This window comes from Cynara cardunculus, assembly GCF_001531365.2.
Source record: "Cynara cardunculus var. scolymus isolate 2C chromosome LG 10, CcrdV1, whole genome shotgun sequence".
Taxonomy (NCBI): domain Eukaryota; kingdom Viridiplantae; phylum Streptophyta; class Magnoliopsida; order Asterales; family Asteraceae; genus Cynara; species Cynara cardunculus.
In genome coordinates, this window is record NC_037537.1 from 16,840,116 (window position 1) to 16,859,294 (window position 19,179).

Here is a 19,179-nt window from a genome sequence, read left to right on the forward strand (position 1 = left end):
TAATAATAAAATGATCTACAAAGTCAAACTAGGAAAAGAAACTAATATCTCTCCTTCTTTCATGGAATCATGGAGGTTTTGAATCCATATCTTCATCATATATATGCTTATCTTCTTCAGTGAAACAAGCAAAAGCTAAAATAACTGCATGATTTTCATTAACATGCTTATCTTCATTGTCTTTGAAGCTCCTCCAAAACCCTAGATTTCGTAACCATAACACTCATCATCTTCATCGTCGTTCCTCTCTACCACCTCTTCACAAAAATTTCAACCACCCATGCCTGAGCCGGCTACACCATCACTCTCTGGTGTACCACCCACAAGATGAAAGTCATCACCATCAACGACAACCACCATAAATGTGACGTTCTTTTTTCGGCGAATGGATCCAAAATCCAGATGCTCCATATTATGATAACATGACATGTTGGGCTACCATGAACACCAAAAATGTCATAATTATGGACGACCCAACTCCGATTCCATGAAGTGGATATGAAACCGAATGGGTGAACATTTGTGAAGGAGTAAACATTGTTGCAGAAGGAGCTAGTGAACATGGTGAAAAAGGAGACCTAACCCGAAAAAATCTAAAAAAACTCAATCCAATGTAACCTGACACATAGTTGATACAAAATTAGGCCAAACCGCATTTATTGGGTTGGAAATGGGTTTGGGTAATTTTAACCCAGCCCAATCCGATGAACCCGATGTCTTTTTATACTGTGAATTTAATATGATTATTAACTTATTGATTTAATATATGTACAACAGACATCAAACCAACCTGTAGTTAGCTATATTACAATTTCAATCGTAATTTTACTTTCTTATTCGCATGAACCTTCAATTTTTTTGAGTTTGTTAAGCATTTTCTGTATGTTCTTATTTTTATTTTACTTCTTTTAATCACAAACAATTAGCTAGATTGTAAAATGATATACCAAAGTTTCAACCCGATCAACCCAACCTAACCCGCATGGTTTGGGTTAGGTTGGGTTGTGTTGTAGTTTTGATTAGGTTGGGTTGAATTGAGATTGCAAACATTGAGTTAGGTTGTTTAAATGCCTTCAATTCGGTCAACCCAATCCATGTGCAGTCCTAGTTTTGACATAATGTTAGATTCTTAGATTTACACAATTAGGATGAAAATGAAATTTACTAACTTTTTGGTGTTCAAATGTGATAACCATAACTTAAGGGGCTCAACTTGAAATAAATATATAACGTAAGACGCGCGAGTACTTAAACCCAATTCTACCGGGGTGACAATGACGAGAGTGGACTCGTTCAAATCTCAGTGTTTAGACTTTAAAGCGTATAGACGGGTGGTGTTCAAGGCCGGTCATAGAAGATCCAACTACTTTTGTCGTTCAGATCATGATTTACGTTAATGGAGTTCGATTTCCGTCAGATTCATCTTCAGTCGAGGTAATTTTTCGTTTGCAATCTACATTTTTTCATGTTTTTTCTCCTATTTGATACAGCATTATTCGTGAAACGAGTTTTTTTCTGACTATTAGGCAGAAAAATTGGTTGTTTTTTATGTTAAAATCAGCCTGTATGTTTAATTGGTGAACCGACTGAAATTAGATGATCTATGATTTCAGATTCTGTTTTGATGATCTGAGCAGTTGCAGAGGGGAATTATTTTTGAAAATTTTGACCTTGTATATGTCTTTTTTGTAGTACTTCTCAAATGCCAATTTCACAACGATTCTTCGTCAAATTTAATTCCGTTTTCATTGAATATTTGTAGTACTTTTGTAATGTGTAATACTCCCTTGAGAAGAAGAACAGAGAGAGAGGTACTTGGACTTTGGAAATTTGGAATAGGAAGAGGATAAACACCAACAGCGTCTAGTTTATAACTAGCAATACTAGTTGAATAATATAGGTGTTACGTATGTGACATATCTGTTTAATTTTGCATTTGCAAGGTAGCAGGTTTGACATAGAAGATTGAAATGATGCTTTCTCATGAGTGATGTGCTGGTTTTTAGTGAAATCATTGGTTCATTTTAAGTAATTGAATGATAAGTCATGGGTAGACCGATGAATGTGAACTATACAAGCTAGCAATAACATTGATTAGATGAAGTGAAGGCTCCGGTGTATAGAGAAGACCTCACCGTTTCAGAAGTAACCATAGAAACGATGAAATCCACTTATTTCTTTATTATTGCTATTTTTTTTATTTTTAATACCTAGTATATTACAATTTCGTATTTCGAGGTGAAATGCCTAGAAAAAATAAAAATTTCCCCCTTTTTCTGCCAACTCTTTGGCCTTAAGAACACTGGTTTTAAGAATTAATTCACCAAGAGAATATGGGGTTGATGGTTAAGCGATATCACGGGTTAGGAGGTGTGGAGCGCACTTCGGCACATTTGTGTAAGCTAACTTGAACCCGGAATTGCTGGATGGCGCCATTTGACGGGGTCAAGGGGGCAGCGCCCTTGGCATGCAAAACTCAAATCTATGGATTTTATGAAAGAGAAGTGATCGGGGAAAATAAGTTTCTGAAATTTTCTGAGTGAAATTCAAAAGCCTCTGAGTCTTGTTCAGAAGCTTCTGATTCTGAACTGGTATTGACTCGGAGCTTTTGATCCTGAAGGGCTTCTAACTCTGAAGAGTCAAAAGCTCTGAAGTCTTTTGAATTTTGATCTGTGTGCAGTTTGTAACTGTTGTCCATTTAACCGCCCACTAAGTACTCCAACAATCATTTCCAGTTATGGGGAGATATTCTCGGCATTAATTTAGAAACATTGACTGAAATCTGAGATTATCTTCGAGTTGGTTTCGTGATACCCTGACAAATTAAGGTCGAAATACACCTTTAGGAAAACAAACTCTTATGCAATCTCACGGTTTTATCCAAGTTTTATTCATTGTTTTTCTGGGTTGTTCTATCCTCCAACAACATGGGATATTATTAATATTAGTACTTATCTATTGCAAACTTTTAAGATTTCACATTGATTTGTGATTTTCAGAATAGCCTATTTTCACAAAAACCCAGAGCATACCTATTCTTTGAAACGAGGTGGTTGGATAACTTTATACAAGTCTAGCCCATACGAAATAGTTGGAGTTGGTTAGGTTTTGGAAGACATGTGCTACTGAAGAAACTGATTATCAACCCATTTGGTCTTTATAGAAGTTTGAAACTAGAGTCCCAGTGTTTCTTCATTGACATGGCATGTTATGGTGTAATATATACTTTAGGCTGAAGGATTTGGGAGTTATATGCTGTAACCTCACTGGCATAATCTTTTTCAACATGTTACAATATCCTAGAAGAAGGTGGATTTAAGTAATTAAGTAGGCTCATTTCTCTCAGATATGTAGTTTGATGCAGAAATTTGGTTATTGAGAATGTCTAATGCTTGTCTTGATGGCTTATTTATTCTAAAGAACTTTTATATGTTATGTATTTTATTGCTACCAAAACTTACCCTAATGAGTAGGGCCTTGACATGGTAAATGCTTTATTGGAGCACCCACATTTGGTATCTGCTTCACAATCATTCCGTGCTGTACCAGAAAGGAAGTTCTCGGTTTCTGAAGAATCTGGGTCACAGGGCTCAGCGGAACCCACATGTGTGTATGTCTTTCAAAGAGAATATGCTATTGCAGATCCTGCACTTGTGGAGGTATTCTTTTATTATGTCTTCCCATTTATTCAACCTGTTCCTTCTTTGATTGGAATTGCTCCCGTTTCAAACATTTTTCTCTTTCTTACAAAGACTTGCACATTCTGTTCTGGCTAGTACCCAAAAAAGTAGTTTTCTACTTTTGGGCTATTAATTGCCATGATCTTCTAATCTACCTTTTATTCACCAATTGCCACATATTTGTTGATGTATAGAAGTGCAATTTAGTCAGTGAAATGAGATGTCCATAAATGTACTAATCTGTACTTCTCTAAATGTAGGTCCACTTTTCTTTTACAGCATGAATGTGTATCTATCAGTTAAAACTATCCCACGCTCAGCATAAAGCTTCAGAAGAAAAAGATCTATACTTTACTTTGTCATGAAAGAAACTTCACTTTCTAGAATGAAGCGTGTCAATGATTTTTGTGAAGCACTGTTAGTAACCTGTGGGATCTCCTATTTGGTGCATAGTATCTGTTAGGAAGCTCAAATTTCATGATAAATTTGATAGATGGTCTTATAGGTACTTAAGTTTGAGCTACTAGTTGTAGCCAGTGCAATTATTAAATTAAATTGATTTATAGAAGTCCAAAAGGAAGTCCTCACTTGCCACTGTGGTGATTGACTGAGGGGCTGTTTAGCGCTTATCAGGTATCACTCACCTTACCGGGTGAGCATGACAAGGGCCGAAAATCTTACCTGAAAAGAGGCATAGGAAGGAATCTTAGCCAATAAGTGAGGGAGAAGACTCTTACTCGGTAAGCACTTATTGGGTAAAATATGCTTGCCAAAAATTCATTTTGATAGCCGAAAATGTTCCCAATAAGGTAAGTGAGGGTGGTGACTCTTGCCCGTGAGCGCTTACCCGGTAAGCATTTGGTAAATGGCCCCTATGTTTGGGGAAATTGACTAAAGTAGCCAATTTGCCCCATCCCAGTTCACCTTTTAGCCACATTTTCAGCCAATTTCCAAACTAGCGATTTTTTACGCAAATGTTTTACGCATTTGCGTAAACCACATTTTTTTTATTAAAAAGAAAAGAAAAATAGGCCTTTGCATTAAAAAATGTGTAAAGAAAGCACGCATTTGCGTAAAGAACGGCTAGTTTGGGAATTGATTGGAAAATGTGGCTAAAAGGTGAAGTGTGGTGGAGAGATTGGCTATTTCAGTCAATTTCCCCCAAGTTTGCTAGTATGTGTGCTGGTCATTGTGCGGTTATAGTCATATTTCTGCAAGTGTTAGCTTGAATGGTATCACCACCATTTCATTGAAGCATATGAAAGTTCAACTTTCTGCTGGCTTGATTGAAAGAATCCCTTGTACGTAATCCTCTTATGTTAATCCTTGTGACATGGTTGTTTCCTTGCACGTAAGGTTCCTTTATTTTGGTTTCATATTTTCCATTTGCTTTATGTTTTATGGAACCGAGTTGACCATGTTCATCACGATGGGAATAGTATGTTGCCTTGTATAGGAAATATAGATTATAATGAGCATTTATTATTTTCCTTAAAATGTGAAAATGGAAGGGCATTATTAAGAAAAAAATTATCTTTTTGAAGCTTTATACTATTTAAAATTTGATCTTCTTTTGTCTCCTCATCATGAAGATTGTTGGCACTGATGAAGCAACAACCTGCGTTGGCATTGTGGTTAGGAATTGCAAAAATGGCATGTAAGAATCCATGTTTCAGAAGCTAGCATCTCCATTATCTTAACTAATTTTTAGTCATTATCAATTCGAAACTTCTGAAGGGTGGTTACCATGACTGTAGGACATCTATTGCCCATATGGATTCTCCAGATGTTGTTGATATTGGCCTCTCCCAGATGTTGTCATTAGTTCCAGATCATGATGATGCTATTTTGGATGTACTATTCTACATCCTTGTATCTTTAAAAAGCTTCGATTTTTCATTTGATGGTTTAAACTTGCTTAGTATTTAATGTCTAGTTAAAATCTGCACTGCAATGCAGGTTCATCTAGTTGGTGCATTTGACGATTCTGCTACTCAAGTCTGGTCCAACCAGCCTCTACTTGCCTTTGAATTAAAGGATGTGTAGTTTGGCCTCACTCTTTTTATATTTTATGGGAAGTGTTTGGCCATATATTACTCCAACATTTCAAGTGTAAGATATGGCTAACTCACTCAAAAGTAAAAATCTGATCCCAGAGAATAGAAAATGAGCGAGGTCTTAAAGATTCACAGGTGAAAGAATTAAATTCCACTCTTTTTTACGTTTCTTTCACAGGGAAATGATGATACTAGATCCAAACAGCATTCGGAAATGGAAGGATATTCTTTCCAGCTGTGTATCAAAATAGTAGAAAAATTAGCAGAGAGCAAAGTGAACTTCCAAATTCAAAATTTTCAAGTGCTTAAGAATAACACAAGATGGGACTCTGAGGGAAATGCAAATCCAATCTTCCACGGCCTTGCGGTTAGTTGTTTTCTCCTTTACTCATTGAGTGAACTAAATTCACATTGATATCTCGCTATTAGATCCAAAGAGCCCAAGAACCAATGAACAACGGGATTCAAGAAGCAACGTTATTCCCACAATTATGCATTAATCATTCTTGCAAGTGCCTAAAAAATTACTGAGCTTCAATTATATGTATATCGACAGTCAGGTTATTAATTCTCTAACAAGTCGTTCTCAGGTGGAGACATCCTGTGGTTCAGTCGTCCCAGCCAGTTTCGATAGAAGTACAAGATGTCCAGATGAAATCATCAGGAGGATTCGATTAGGTGCTTCCTTTAAGGACCCTGGATGTACTGGCCGGTTACTAGAGACATATGAAACTCAAACTGACCGATTTGTCATCGCCCCATTTTCTTGGTAAATTTGGTCTTCCTATTTCTGTTTGGAGCCATTGTTTTTAACATAGTTACATCAATATGCACCAAAATCATAGCATAATGAGTTAATTTTGGTTTCTCTACTTATTATGCACTCCAGCCTGTTCAACTGTTGCTCACTCTTCATATTAGTTTTTTTTTAATCTGGTTGGATTCAATTGCAAATGATTTTTAAGTAATTATCTACAACCATGCAAATTGAAGGCCTTGGAAAATGTCATTTTTAATTCTAAACTTGAAAATGAATTATGGAAGACAGTATAGTAGTAATTAGTAAATGCTCAATGTAGTGGGTAGTAATATATCCACATTCACAAAAGGATAAACTAGTAGAACTAAACTAATTTACATGACCTAAAGTTTTGTCTTGATTAAATATTGCTGTATGGGGCCAAGATGTAGTCTAGTGGGGGAGAGGGGTTGAATAGCTTTACTTAACAAAAAATTTGTTCTTTTCAAGCTTGAGTTTTCTGCTCTGGATTTTTAAAGATGACAGCAGTGTAAAGAAGCTGTATTTTAAAGGGTATTTAGTGGTCAGGAATACTACTGTTTGTAAAGATAAACCAAACAAAACAAACCCAGTAAATCCCTCGTAGTGGTAGGTTTTTTTTTTTTTTTTGGGGGGGGGGGGGGGAGGATGTAATCAGATCTTTCCTCTACCCAAGCGGTCAAGAGGCTGTTTTCTTGAAGACCCCTGACTTAAAAAGAAGGAACAAGAGAGTGAGCTACAAGTGAGCATGTGTGCAAACAAGCAAAGGAAACATTATCATAGAGTTGTAGGGTCAATCATGGTGCAATAGCAGTTCGCATTCCCTAGATAAATCGTGGTGGTCAAATATCTGTCCCGCGAGCGGCGTTATTGACCGCAAACTGAACTAGAAATAGCAGTCGAGATAGCTATTTTTATGGCGGGTTTTGTTTTCGTCCTGGGTTTTGTTTTAGTTAACGCATCGTATTAGGTGATTCAGGCAACAATCAGTTTAAACATCGGTCCCTTCCACGCATGTTGATTTCCTACTCGTGCTCTTCATTCGTCATTCATTGACTTCCACGCATGGTGTATCTTTAGAGATATTTGTAGGAAGCGAGCAACTTGTAGCATAAAAACCGAGTAATAAGGATAAATAAGCAAGTAAATATGTGCAGAAAACAATGAGAACAACGCTCAGTTCGGAGACAATGCATCCCACCACCACTTTTGCCGCAGATAGGATTAGCGGCATTTTCACTAAGTTCAATTTCTCAAATCGCCAACTGAAGACGTTATATTTCACGTAGTAACTCAATACTGGGTTGTTTTTTATTGTTTACCAAGATTCAACCTTTTTCTCTCGTAAGATTGATAAGCTCACTCTTCTGCATACACCAATGCTCTCTTTCTTCCAGCTCTAATATCCTCACACTCTTATTTCTTGAGGTAGTTGCTCTCTCAAAGATTCCCTCCAGAACTTTCAAACTTCTAAGGTTCAATGCTCTTCTCACTTATTCCAGGTCTTTGAAACACACTCTTAGGGGTTGTTTACTACCTGCTTACCGCCCTGGTCAGAGATGTTGCTGTTTACCAAGCCCCTCTTACCAGTCTATGATGTTGACCTAGTAAGCGAAGGGAGGGACTCTTACTCGGTCAGTGGTTAGTCCTGACCCAGATCGCACTCTTACCCAGTTAGCACTTCCTATCTGTGTTGGTAAACGGCCCCTTAGTTTCTTCAGTTTTTGATCAATGTCACTCCTTGATCATCTACAAAGCTACTCAATATTTACAACTGGAGTCCAGTCTCCTTTAAGCACGCCTGGAGATTTCTTCATTGTGTATATCCGCAATACTAATATATGTATAAATTATGGGTCTCTAATTGCATTTTAAATTCAAACAGAATTGCTAAGGAAATAACTTATTCTTGTATCAACTTATTTGTTGATATTAAACTAGGAGCATGGATGTAGTACATATTGCCATGATGATGAGACACTATTCTGATACGGAAATTCTCGTTGTTGCTTCAACATCACCTTCTGCTGAGGGCCCAGATTTTGTTCATAATCATAAAAGGTACATTTTCTTACAGATATCTTCTTGTACTCAGGTATGCGAATTTAGAGGTCCAAATGTCCAATGCTCTTTCTATCTTTAATCATTCAAGTTCCAATCAGAATTTTGATATGATATACCTGCAAATTACTGTTTCAATTAGCACAAACGCAACAAAGCTTGGCTTCGTTTTAATTGAGTGGAGCAAATTATTCTTAAATCAATGTAACAAAGTTCCAAATTTTCTATTTTCTATACTCATTTGACCGGTACCTATCGTAACATTTGATGATGCTGATGTCAAATTGTCGGTCAGCGTGTTTTTGACCGGTAACCAGCTAATCCACCATTATGTTTTTCTCAAACCAATATAACTTAGCATCCATGTCATCAAATGTACAACATTGGTATTAGTAGGTTACTGGTCAAAATGAATACGAAATAGAAAATTTGAAACTCTTTTACATTTATTGAGAAAAAAAAGTTTAATACATCAAGTAGGAAATAGAACAAACTTCAACTGATAAAATTTTTATCTTTCAAAACATCCTTGTCTCTGCCTTTTCTTTTCTAGACTTTGTATATGAAGTGGCAAATGGTATTTGTAGTCTGTTCATTTCACACCTCACTTTTGTATACCAAGATTAGTGATGAGAATGGTTGTTATTTGAAACCTTATATTTGGTTAAATGTTGTTAAGGGAAATCATGTTTCAGGATATGGCAGTATCTAATACAACATCCGGATTGGAGAGAAACCTTTCGTTCAAAGTTGCCACGCGTTTTTGAGAGAATTGCAAGCGGGAATTGGGTAATGACCTCGGACCGATAGTTTATTCTATGGCGTTGGTCAGATTCTCCATATCTGTTGCTTGTTATCATTGATATTATCCTGTATGAGTTTTGGTATTTAGAGTATATGTAACAATTAAATGTCTGAGTTACTATTAACAGTTTGACTTATCTTTGACAAGATACACATTATTCCAAGATCCCGACGGTAGGATCATGTTTTGAAACAACTTCAATGTCTTTGAAAATGTTGTTTAAGCTTTGTGGTTTTTATGAAGAATGTAGGATAATGGAAATAGTTAGAGAAGTTCGAACCAAAAAAGGATTGATGTAAAAACTAGCTTATTTATTACCTTTTTAAGGGATAAATAAGCTAACACTACCTTTCCTTGCAAGTATTTGTTAGAATGTCAACAACAAAGTCCATCTACTTGCCTGCTAGATTATCTAAGTCAGAAGGACAGGAAGACCGATGGGTTTGAGACTTGTTCCATATAATATAACCATTTTGGCTTAATGGCTTATCGATTAAGCAAGTAAAAAAAATACTCCTATATTGTTAAGCAAATAAGTCATACAGACCATTAAGCTATAAGAAAAGAGCCCATAATGCTATTAGATAGTCCATCAAATCTCCATACAGGCAAAACGAGAAAGAAACCTTAACCAGACTTGAAAACCAAAACACAAGAACCTGCCATTGTAATTTTAAAACAAAAAACCATATGATTTACCAAAATCAACACAGGTTTGACCATGAACTCAAATCATAAAAAAACACAAACTACTTGGAATAACATCCATGTAGTTTTTAACAATATAGAATCAGACATTGGAGTGCCACATAAAATCCTCAATAAAGAAAACACACCCATAATTTTGGCAGTTGGCAGTCCAACCCTTTTCTTTTTAGAATGTGTAATAAAGAAAAAGATAGTAGCAAAAAACAAATTACCAAAACTTAAATGAATATCAAAGTTCCTAAAATAATTCCTGTTTTACCACAAACTGCTTTCCTACAACAATATTCATGACGACATCGGTGGTTATTTGGGTGAGAAATGACAGCACCAAATCCGAGTAGCGAGTTGCCTACCTACGAAGCTCATTCGGTCCATGTGCAAAATGACACCTCTCTCCAAAGGTACACTGTCCCTTCGCAAAGTTCTCACACATCTTCGTCTTGATTTTGTTTGCACCACCATGTCCCATCCCACCACCCTGCTGCTGCTGCTGGAAACCACCGCCAGATTTTCTTGCCGAAGGACCATTTGCACCACCACCACCAGAACCAAGATTCACGATTAGTTCATGCACCATTGCGCTTGCCTGTTTAATCTGATCAAAAGTTCCTTCAAGCTCAATGTTCCTTTGATTCTGGTCCGTATCATGATCTCTTATAGCGAGCTTCACCCCAGTAAGACGGCATATCTGCTTAGAATTCACCCCTCCCTTCCCTATGATGGGCCCAGCAAGAGACGCATCTATGCTGATTTTGGCCGTGGCAGATTGACCAAAGTTAGCTGCAGCAGCCAGACCAGGTGGGGCCGGTTCCATCCGCCCTTGGTAGCCGCCACCACCACCATAGTTGATGGGGCCAGGTTGACCACGGGAATCTTCATAAGATGGGAAAGACGATTTACTACCAAGCTCCACCTCACTGTGAGCAAAACGACACTTATCTCCAAACTTGCATCCTTCTGGGGTGTTGATTTTGTTGCAAAGCTTGCTTTTGACTGGAGTGGCCGGACCATCGGCAAAGGGTTGCTGCATAGGAGCTTTTCTTCCAAGGGGACCTCCCACATTTGTAAATTGTTTCACAGCACTGTAGCCACCAGGAACATAGTGCAGGAAGTGACATCCTTCACCAAATGGGCAACCAGAAGTGCTGCATCACCCAAAAGCACAAACATGAGAAACCAAAAAATGGTGAAACCTGTGTTTCTATAGATACATGATCATGGTCTGCCATGACATTAAGGTTCTAAAATACAGCTTTGACAGGCCAGAATATATGGTAACATCTAAACAGCATATATTATTTAAAACAATATTTAGCAGGTGCCACCAAAATCATCAACTCTCCTCATACTCGGAAGTGGAAAGAAACAAACAAGGTATGATCTCGCTTTTTTGCAAGTAACACTCCAGGTGCAAATCCAATTCAACTATGCAATCAAACTCAATAAAACATACAACTTTGCCCTGAAACCTATATGTTGCCATCAATGTTGTAAAAACACACCATCGTCTCCGATGCCATGTTACCTTTATGGCACACCATGGTCCAATGGGGGTTTCTTGTAAGGTGTTATTTCATTTTCTTTTACTTTTTACCTTCTTTTACCTCTTTGGCTTTTTAGTTTTTAGTATACAACACTCACGTATATTGTCTTATATCAAAGTACTAGTTGAAAAGGTTTGTGTATATATATGATAACAAATTTTCCGCCACAAGTCATGCCTTACAAATGCCATGGCCTTGATGTGGCTCCTAAGCTTAAGGCTCAACCTCATGCCATGCCATTTAGAAACTGAGGGGATTAAAGGTAAATGCGGCACTTGTATAATTTGGTGTTTTAGTCAGCCATATGATGAAAAACCAATAGCAGGAGATTGGGGGAAAAGGTGGTCAAGTTAACATATCTGTATCAAACTAAGACCAGAAAACTCATGAACCTGCTTGCCCTAGTGGGTAAAATATTTTCTCTGTTCCATTGTATTGATCATACGCAAACCATATTAACTACTACGAAAAAGACGCTAATGACCATCATGTGTCAGCTCACCACCCCCCTTTTTTTCATGGGAGCATGTATGAGTGTACAGTCAATGACATCTCCTAATCTAGGTTCACAGCCCAAACATCCACAATTCCACATAATGAATTGACTTCATAAACATCAACTAAAAACAAGAAATTCAATATATGATGGAAATACAGAACCATCAGTTTGAAAAATCACTTAAATTATCAATGTACAAAATAAGAAAAATAAAAGAATCTGGAAAATACAATTCCTGGAAATATACAAATTTTGTCATGAAGCTTTTCTAATAAATACCAAGTTAAGCCCAAGAGACTTGAGCCATGTACATATTTACTACATAACATATAGACATGCATGTACAAACTTATGTAGTTAATCCCTTTAATTAGTAAAAGGCATCTGGTTACTAGTACAATCAGTTATATACATCACATTGATAACACTGTTATTGCAATAAGAATTATCAATACATAATACACATATCCAAGTACATTAAAGTCACTAACAGAAGTAAAAGAGCCTACAGAAAGATGGCCACAACTTCTAGAAGTAGAGGGGCCTTACATATACATTACATGCATATTGTATGCAGTAATGGTAGATTTTGACATAAAGCTATGAATCACATCAAATATCACCCAAATAACCTCTACAGTGGCACATCCACAAAATATCAGCAAAACCATCGAGAATACAAGATTAAAATTCACCTTATCACTACTATTTACTTTCCCAATGAGAACAAGCAAAATAACTATATATCACATGTATGCCAAGAAAACATTACGGGTGAATTAGTATAAGAATCATAGATATAAAATATTGCTCCAGTCCACAAAATCATAATGCTTATTTTACATGGTATGTTAACCAGATGAGTGTGATTAACCTCCGGAACAAAGGTTCAAGCTTCAAGCTTCAAGAAAGTAACATCACCAGATAGCAGCTTTTCAATTACGTTTATATTTTATATTAAATAGTACTCTGGTAGAATAATAGGAACTGTTACCAAGTAGCCTTTTTACAAAACTAATCCTTGAACAATAACCGATATCGAAACTTCAGCTGCACCCAACATGGTTTACAATATTGCTCCCAAATTGCATCAGATGGTGTATTTAGATGTTGTACAAGCTTCACATTAGAACTTAAACTTAGACAATTATATTGTATTTGTCTTGTATAAGTTAAGATTATAACCTGAAAAACTTCGTGCACGGCTTTGATTTGCTTCCTACACCAGGTGTAAAGGACTCCGTTTCTGTTGCAGAAAATTAATTACTTTGTTTCAGTTAAGTATTTGAATGACCTTCTGCCAATTAACAAACTTTTAAGAACATCTAAAATTCAAAGAAAATCTAATTTTTCACCACATTATTAAAATTGATAACCATATATTAACAATGATTAGTAATTAATGGAATAAATTATACCCATATCCGTTATCACACTCCCTGCTCATTCTAGTTATTGACTCAGGAATAATGAGAACAAACTAAGTGTTTTCTCCAATAAAAGAACAACTTCAACATACTTGTCTGCAAAAATATTGAAATACATATATATAATTTCGTAACCATAACCAAAAAATCATCATTATACCACCAATGTGTTCAGTTTCATTTCTTATTCAAAATTATTTTGTATAAGAATACCGATTCCATAGGATTGAAAACATTGGAACCCTAACTTAAATAAAGAGCAAAAGTGGAAGAACAGGAAATATAGCCCTAAATAATCTTGACAAACAGAAATCATAACTCCGAATGGAATTTGATGTTTAGACGAAAAAACACATACAGATCTTGATAAACTCTAATGGCAGGTATTAGAAGAGGAAATTAAGATAGCAATGAAAAAAAGACAACTAACCGTCTCTAGGTCTCTTAGGTGCTCCATTCCAACCGCCATCTTGTCTGCCTCTCTTTCGTCCACCAAAATCCATTCTGCTTTCAGATCTAACCCCAAAAAAGTTGGCGAAAGCGAATGAAAACGCAGGTCCAGAAAGAAAGGAGAAATCTTGGTGGAGCTGGAAATAAGAAAAACCCTAGGGTTTGCAAGGAAAGAAGGGATTTGGCGGAACTGAAAATTTTGGATTCAGATTTGGTTAAGTTTCCCAATTCGAGCCCGCCCTTGGCGTCCCTTCCCAATTCTAATCCCCTTTTTCTTTTTCTTTTTTCTTTTTTTTTTCAGTTTTTACACGTCAAAATTAAATTCCAGGTTTATTCGCCTAACGCTTAAATCACTTATTGGTAGGGCCAACATTCTAATTTACTTTATTGTTTAAGATTGTAGTCCATCAAACGGTATTGTATGTAATAATTTATCCGGTAAGTATTTATTGCGTAAGAATTGTCACTCTCACTTACCGGATAAGACTCTCCATATATCATTACTCTTACCGGATAAGACTCTTCATATATCATTACTCTTACCGGATAAGACTCTCGGTCCTCGTCATGTTTGTGCGGTAAGATAAATGACCTGTAAGACCTTACTGGGTAAGTGTTTAATAAACGGCTCCTTAATTTAAAACTGAATGAATAAATAAGAGATCTGTTAAAAAAATGAACTTTCTGAATGAATAAATAAGAGATTTGTATGAATTCTTTTTAAACTTTATGAACTTATTATTACTTCCTTTGTTCCAAAAAAAAATATTAATATTTTAGTTTATCTTAAAATAAGTATTTAATTTTTTATTTTATCTTTAATTATAAGATGGAGAATTTTTCTCTTTATAATTAAGGATAAATTTTTTTTTTATTAATTAAAAAATATAATAATCACATATTTTTAAAGCAAAAGGAGTTGTAAAAATGATCGAATGATTAATTTATAATGATAATGAATAATAGAATCCTTTTTTTTATTGTTTTGGGAAAAACGAAAATGTTATATTTGTAGGCAACCTTTTTAACATAAAACTGTAAGGAAAAAATTGGAGTAAACTACAAATTTGGTTCATGTGGTCGGTAGAAAATAACAATTTTCATCTGTGGAGTTTTGAAATTATAAGATTGTCATCATAATTTTTAAAAACATCTCGTTTTGGTCTCTTTCTTTAAAACTGTTAAAAAAAATTCCATTAAATTAAAGGCATTTTTGTTTTTTTATCGATTTTTTTGTCTTTTATTCAATCAAAATTAATTTTTTTTTAATTTTGCACCCTGTAGTTTTTGATTGAGTAAAAGACAAAATATTGATAAAAGGACAAAAATGTCTCTCATTCAATGAATTTTTTTTAACGGTCATTAAAAGAAAAGATTAAACCTGAAATTTTTTGTAAACCGTGATCGTGATTTATAATTCTAAAACCATAAGGACTAAAAGTGTTATTTTTAGCAAACCACATTGACCAAATTCTTAGTTTATTAAAAATTATAAATATTTTGATTGATTTTATTTGTTCAAGAAAAATTTATCATCCAACATACGGGGTGCTTGAGATTACTTATAAAAACAATTTTTTGATTTATTTTAGTGGGACACCGGTAATAAGTATTTTTGAGTGTTTAGATAAATAACTTATATTGATGTCAAACCGGTAATAAGAAGTTTTTGAAAAAGTTAAACTCTTCTGACTTATAATAAATTGATAAGTGTTTTTATAGAAAAATATAAATTGTTTCAAATAAACAATCTCAAACACTCCCATAGTTGAAGCATGACCATGGTTACAACTTAAAACAAGCAATCCAGAACAGTTGTATTAAACAAAATAAGGAAAAGCCAATCATTGGTTGGTCAGATTGTTCTTTAACTGAATAACCGTTCTTTACAGTACCAATTTTTCGAGTAAAATCCAGTCCAATTATTCCAATATTTTAGGACTTAGATGTTTTTCATACAGAAAAACTACTGAAACATCTCATTTGTCCAGAGTTTTATTTCAGACATACACATCAATTGTGGTCACTGGATTTACCAGGACTGAATTTTTGCAGTCAAAATTTATCGGGATTAGTCCAGGCATAACAACCTTATAAAAAGAACTGGCAAAACCCTTGCTATCTAGACAAATAACCGTACATAAAATTTGTATCTCGTATTTTTATGTATAAGTATTTTAGATTGTGATGATGGTTACCCGTGCTACTATAAACAGATCAAGAAAACTCGAGCAAGGGGACAAGAAGATTTAGTCGACTCTACAGTTGAATACATTCATCTACTGTTGAATGCTCTCAAGAATGCAAATCATCATTAGAAGAGCGTTGTTCAAGACATTTTCAAAGACTTCGGCCCCGTTTGTTTTTACCTAAAAAGCACTTAATACCCTCTTATGTTTAAGTGTGTTTGTTTTTTTTTTTTCAATTAAGAGCTTAAAAGCTCTGATTATGTCTGAATTATTTAGAGGTAACATTTTCACTTAAAACCTCTTAATTGCTTTTAGAGCTTCCAATGCTTGCAAAGAAAGCCTAAATTTCAATGTTTCAAATTTCAGATTTCAGATTTCAGACGAAAAACAAACAGTCTGACTGATTCAGATTTCAGACTTCAGCACCACCCCTTAAAATTCAGAAGTGAATTCAGACTTCAGACTTAAGCACCTCTTAAAAAACAAACGCCACATTTGTTATTACTTTGTTAGTTTACACATGACACATCGTGGTTTCCCACGACCAATCCTTGTAATATTTGTTACTAAGGATGACGTCGTTGTTTGACGTTTATAGTGCACCGATGACGTTTATTTTCGTCCGCGATTAATACCCTCGACGGGGTTTTCGGCTTCATCAAAATCTCTTGCCCCGCTTACTTTTCGACGTCGTTTGGCTTGTTTATTTCGAAGGTTATATCTTTAGTTGATTAGTCTTGCAATCCAAACCTTAATTTACACTTGTGTAAATTTTGGCATAAATAATTACATTTAAATCTCGCGTTTGGTTTAAAGGAAAGTTGAAACTAAAATCATGGGTTTTATTAAATCCCATAAACATAAGATTTAGAAATCCCATAAAAATATAATTTAATTATTTTTATAAATTATTTATAAAGAATAAAATTCAATTTCATCTCAAATCCTACAAAACAAACACACCAAAGTTTCCAAATCTTTTCAACTCAAAATCATCTCAGTTCCAAATCCTTCCAACTCAAAATCATCTCAATTCTAAATCCTTCCCTAAAATACATATCCCTCAAAAATATTTCGGGCCCGTTTATCAAACACTTATCCGGTAAGCGTTTATTGGTAAAATTAACAATATCATTTACTTGTCGGGTAAGATTTTTGTCCATCAAAACGATATCGTATACAACAATTTACCGAGTAAGCGCTTAGCGTGGTAGGAGTCGTTGCCCTCACTTATCGGGTAAGACTATTGGTCTTTGTCTCGCTCTTACCGGGTAAGATTTTTGGTCCTTACCATATTCATCCGGTAAGGTAATGAGACTTTTTTTTGTAAGGGTGTCCGGGCCAAAGCCCGACTAATCCCCGGCAAATTTGGAGGCTAAACATGGCCCCATTTAAATGAGACTTGGTGTTCACTTACCCGAGTAAGCGTTTGATAAACATCCCCTTCATAAAACTAAACAGGATATTGGTAATTTGACATAAATATTTATAAGAAATTTTAGTAAAAATTTACAACAGGATTGCCATTTGTCCATGTTAAATTATCATTTTTTTCCGTAACATAACATAAATATGAATAATTTTTAAAAGAAATTGGATTTTAATATCACTAAGGGAGCATTTGTTTCACATAATGAAATTTGGTAAAATTAGAATTTACCAAAGTAAATTGACTTTGAAGAAATTGGAACGAAATTTGGCCATACATTTGGTTGGCATGAATCAAAATGGAATATACCACATTAGAGGCGGGTGGTGGGATTGGTGGAGATTATTACGGCGATGGTAGTGGTATGATGGTGCTAGTTTGTGGGGTTTGTGGGTGTGGAGCTGGCGGTTATGACAATGACAATGGCGGTGGCAAGCCAATGATGATGGTTGGTGGAAAGATAAATATTAATTGATGATGACGGTGATGAAGGCAGCAACAACAGGTGACGGCGATGAGGTAGCGAGAACAATAACGCAATGGAGCGACAAGGATGGTGATGTTATATGTTACATTTATCGATATATGATCAAATCCCTTAACCATAAAATTCATAAGAACAAAACACAACAATGAATTTTTAGTCCAAGGGAATTGACATTACAAGTCTTTTAAATTACAAATGATTAAATATAATTTAAATTACAAATTAATCATTTGAATTCACCCAAAAATAGGAAGTGTTTTATTTTTCCTAGAGCAAACAACAAGTTTGGTCCATATGATTTGGTGGTTATAACACTTTTGATCCCTTTAGTTTTAAAATTATAAGATGGTTATTGTGGTTGTAAAAACGACCACATTTGGTCCCTGTCTCTAACGACTGTCATAATAATTCGTTAAGTGAAAGGCATATATTCTCTCATTTTTAAATGTAAATAGAAAATAATATCCTTCATACAATTCATTTTTATATTCTTTTTCTTAGATGAAGATCGAGAATTGAGGAGCAGACGTTAATGAAAAGATCTAGAACATGAAGAAAATTACCAACACTATGCCTAAACTTTGATCGGGAATTAGGGGTTTGATATCAAAAAAGAAAATGCCATCTCGTTCATTTATTCATTAACAAAACATCTCTGTCCAAACCTAACTTCTGATCGACGACCCAAGGCCCCCTAAGGAGTTAGGTTACAATATGCATATTAGAGCAAGTCCCTATAATTTACATATTTATTTAGTTGTTAAAGAAAAATAGATAAAAGTCCTGATTTAACGATGGTTTAATGGCTGTTAGAAGCAAAGGCCAAACCCTGTCTCTACTGCAAACCACAATGGCCAGCTTGTAATTTCACAACTGTAGGGACCAAAAGTGTTATAACCACCAAACCACAGGGACTAAGATGAAAAGAATCTCCAGGTTCATAGAAGAATACTGTTGTCCCAATGAATTATCCTAAAGGGGGGAATTCTAATGAGATTTTCCTTCTACCTTTTCTCTACAAAAAATGTACTAGTGTTTGACCTTAAAAAGTAGACCAGAAACACA

General features: G+C 35.2%; 2 protein-coding genes across 2 annotated transcripts; one reads left to right on the forward strand and one right to left on the reverse strand.

The window, feature by feature from the left end:
- Positions 1 to 1,276: 1,276 nt before the first annotated feature.
- Positions 1,277 to 9,576, forward strand: LOC112519528 (protein N-terminal asparagine amidohydrolase). The gene is made up of 9 exons (XM_025127715.1): positions 1,277 to 1,434; positions 3,474 to 3,659; positions 5,273 to 5,337; positions 5,438 to 5,534; positions 5,640 to 5,678; positions 5,916 to 6,104; positions 6,328 to 6,506; positions 8,457 to 8,576; positions 9,272 to 9,576. Exons 1-9 carry the CDS (start codon positions 1,384 to 1,386, stop codon positions 9,384 to 9,386), a joined length of 1,041 nt encoding a protein of 346 aa, XP_024983483.1. The 5' UTR covers positions 1,277 to 1,383; the 3' UTR covers positions 9,387 to 9,576.
- Positions 9,577 to 10,178: 602 nt separating this feature from the next.
- Positions 10,179 to 14,240, reverse strand: LOC112520437 (zinc finger CCCH domain-containing protein 14-like). The gene is made up of 3 exons (XM_025128826.1): positions 13,990 to 14,240; positions 13,318 to 13,378; positions 10,179 to 11,234 (listed from the first exon to the last, which is right to left on the reverse strand). The coding sequence occupies exons 1-3, from the start codon at positions 14,060 to 14,062 to the stop codon at positions 10,439 to 10,441; spliced, it is 930 nt and encodes a 309-aa protein (XP_024984594.1). The 5' UTR covers positions 14,063 to 14,240; the 3' UTR covers positions 10,179 to 10,438.
- Between the last annotated feature and the right edge of the window lie 4,939 nt (positions 14,241 to 19,179).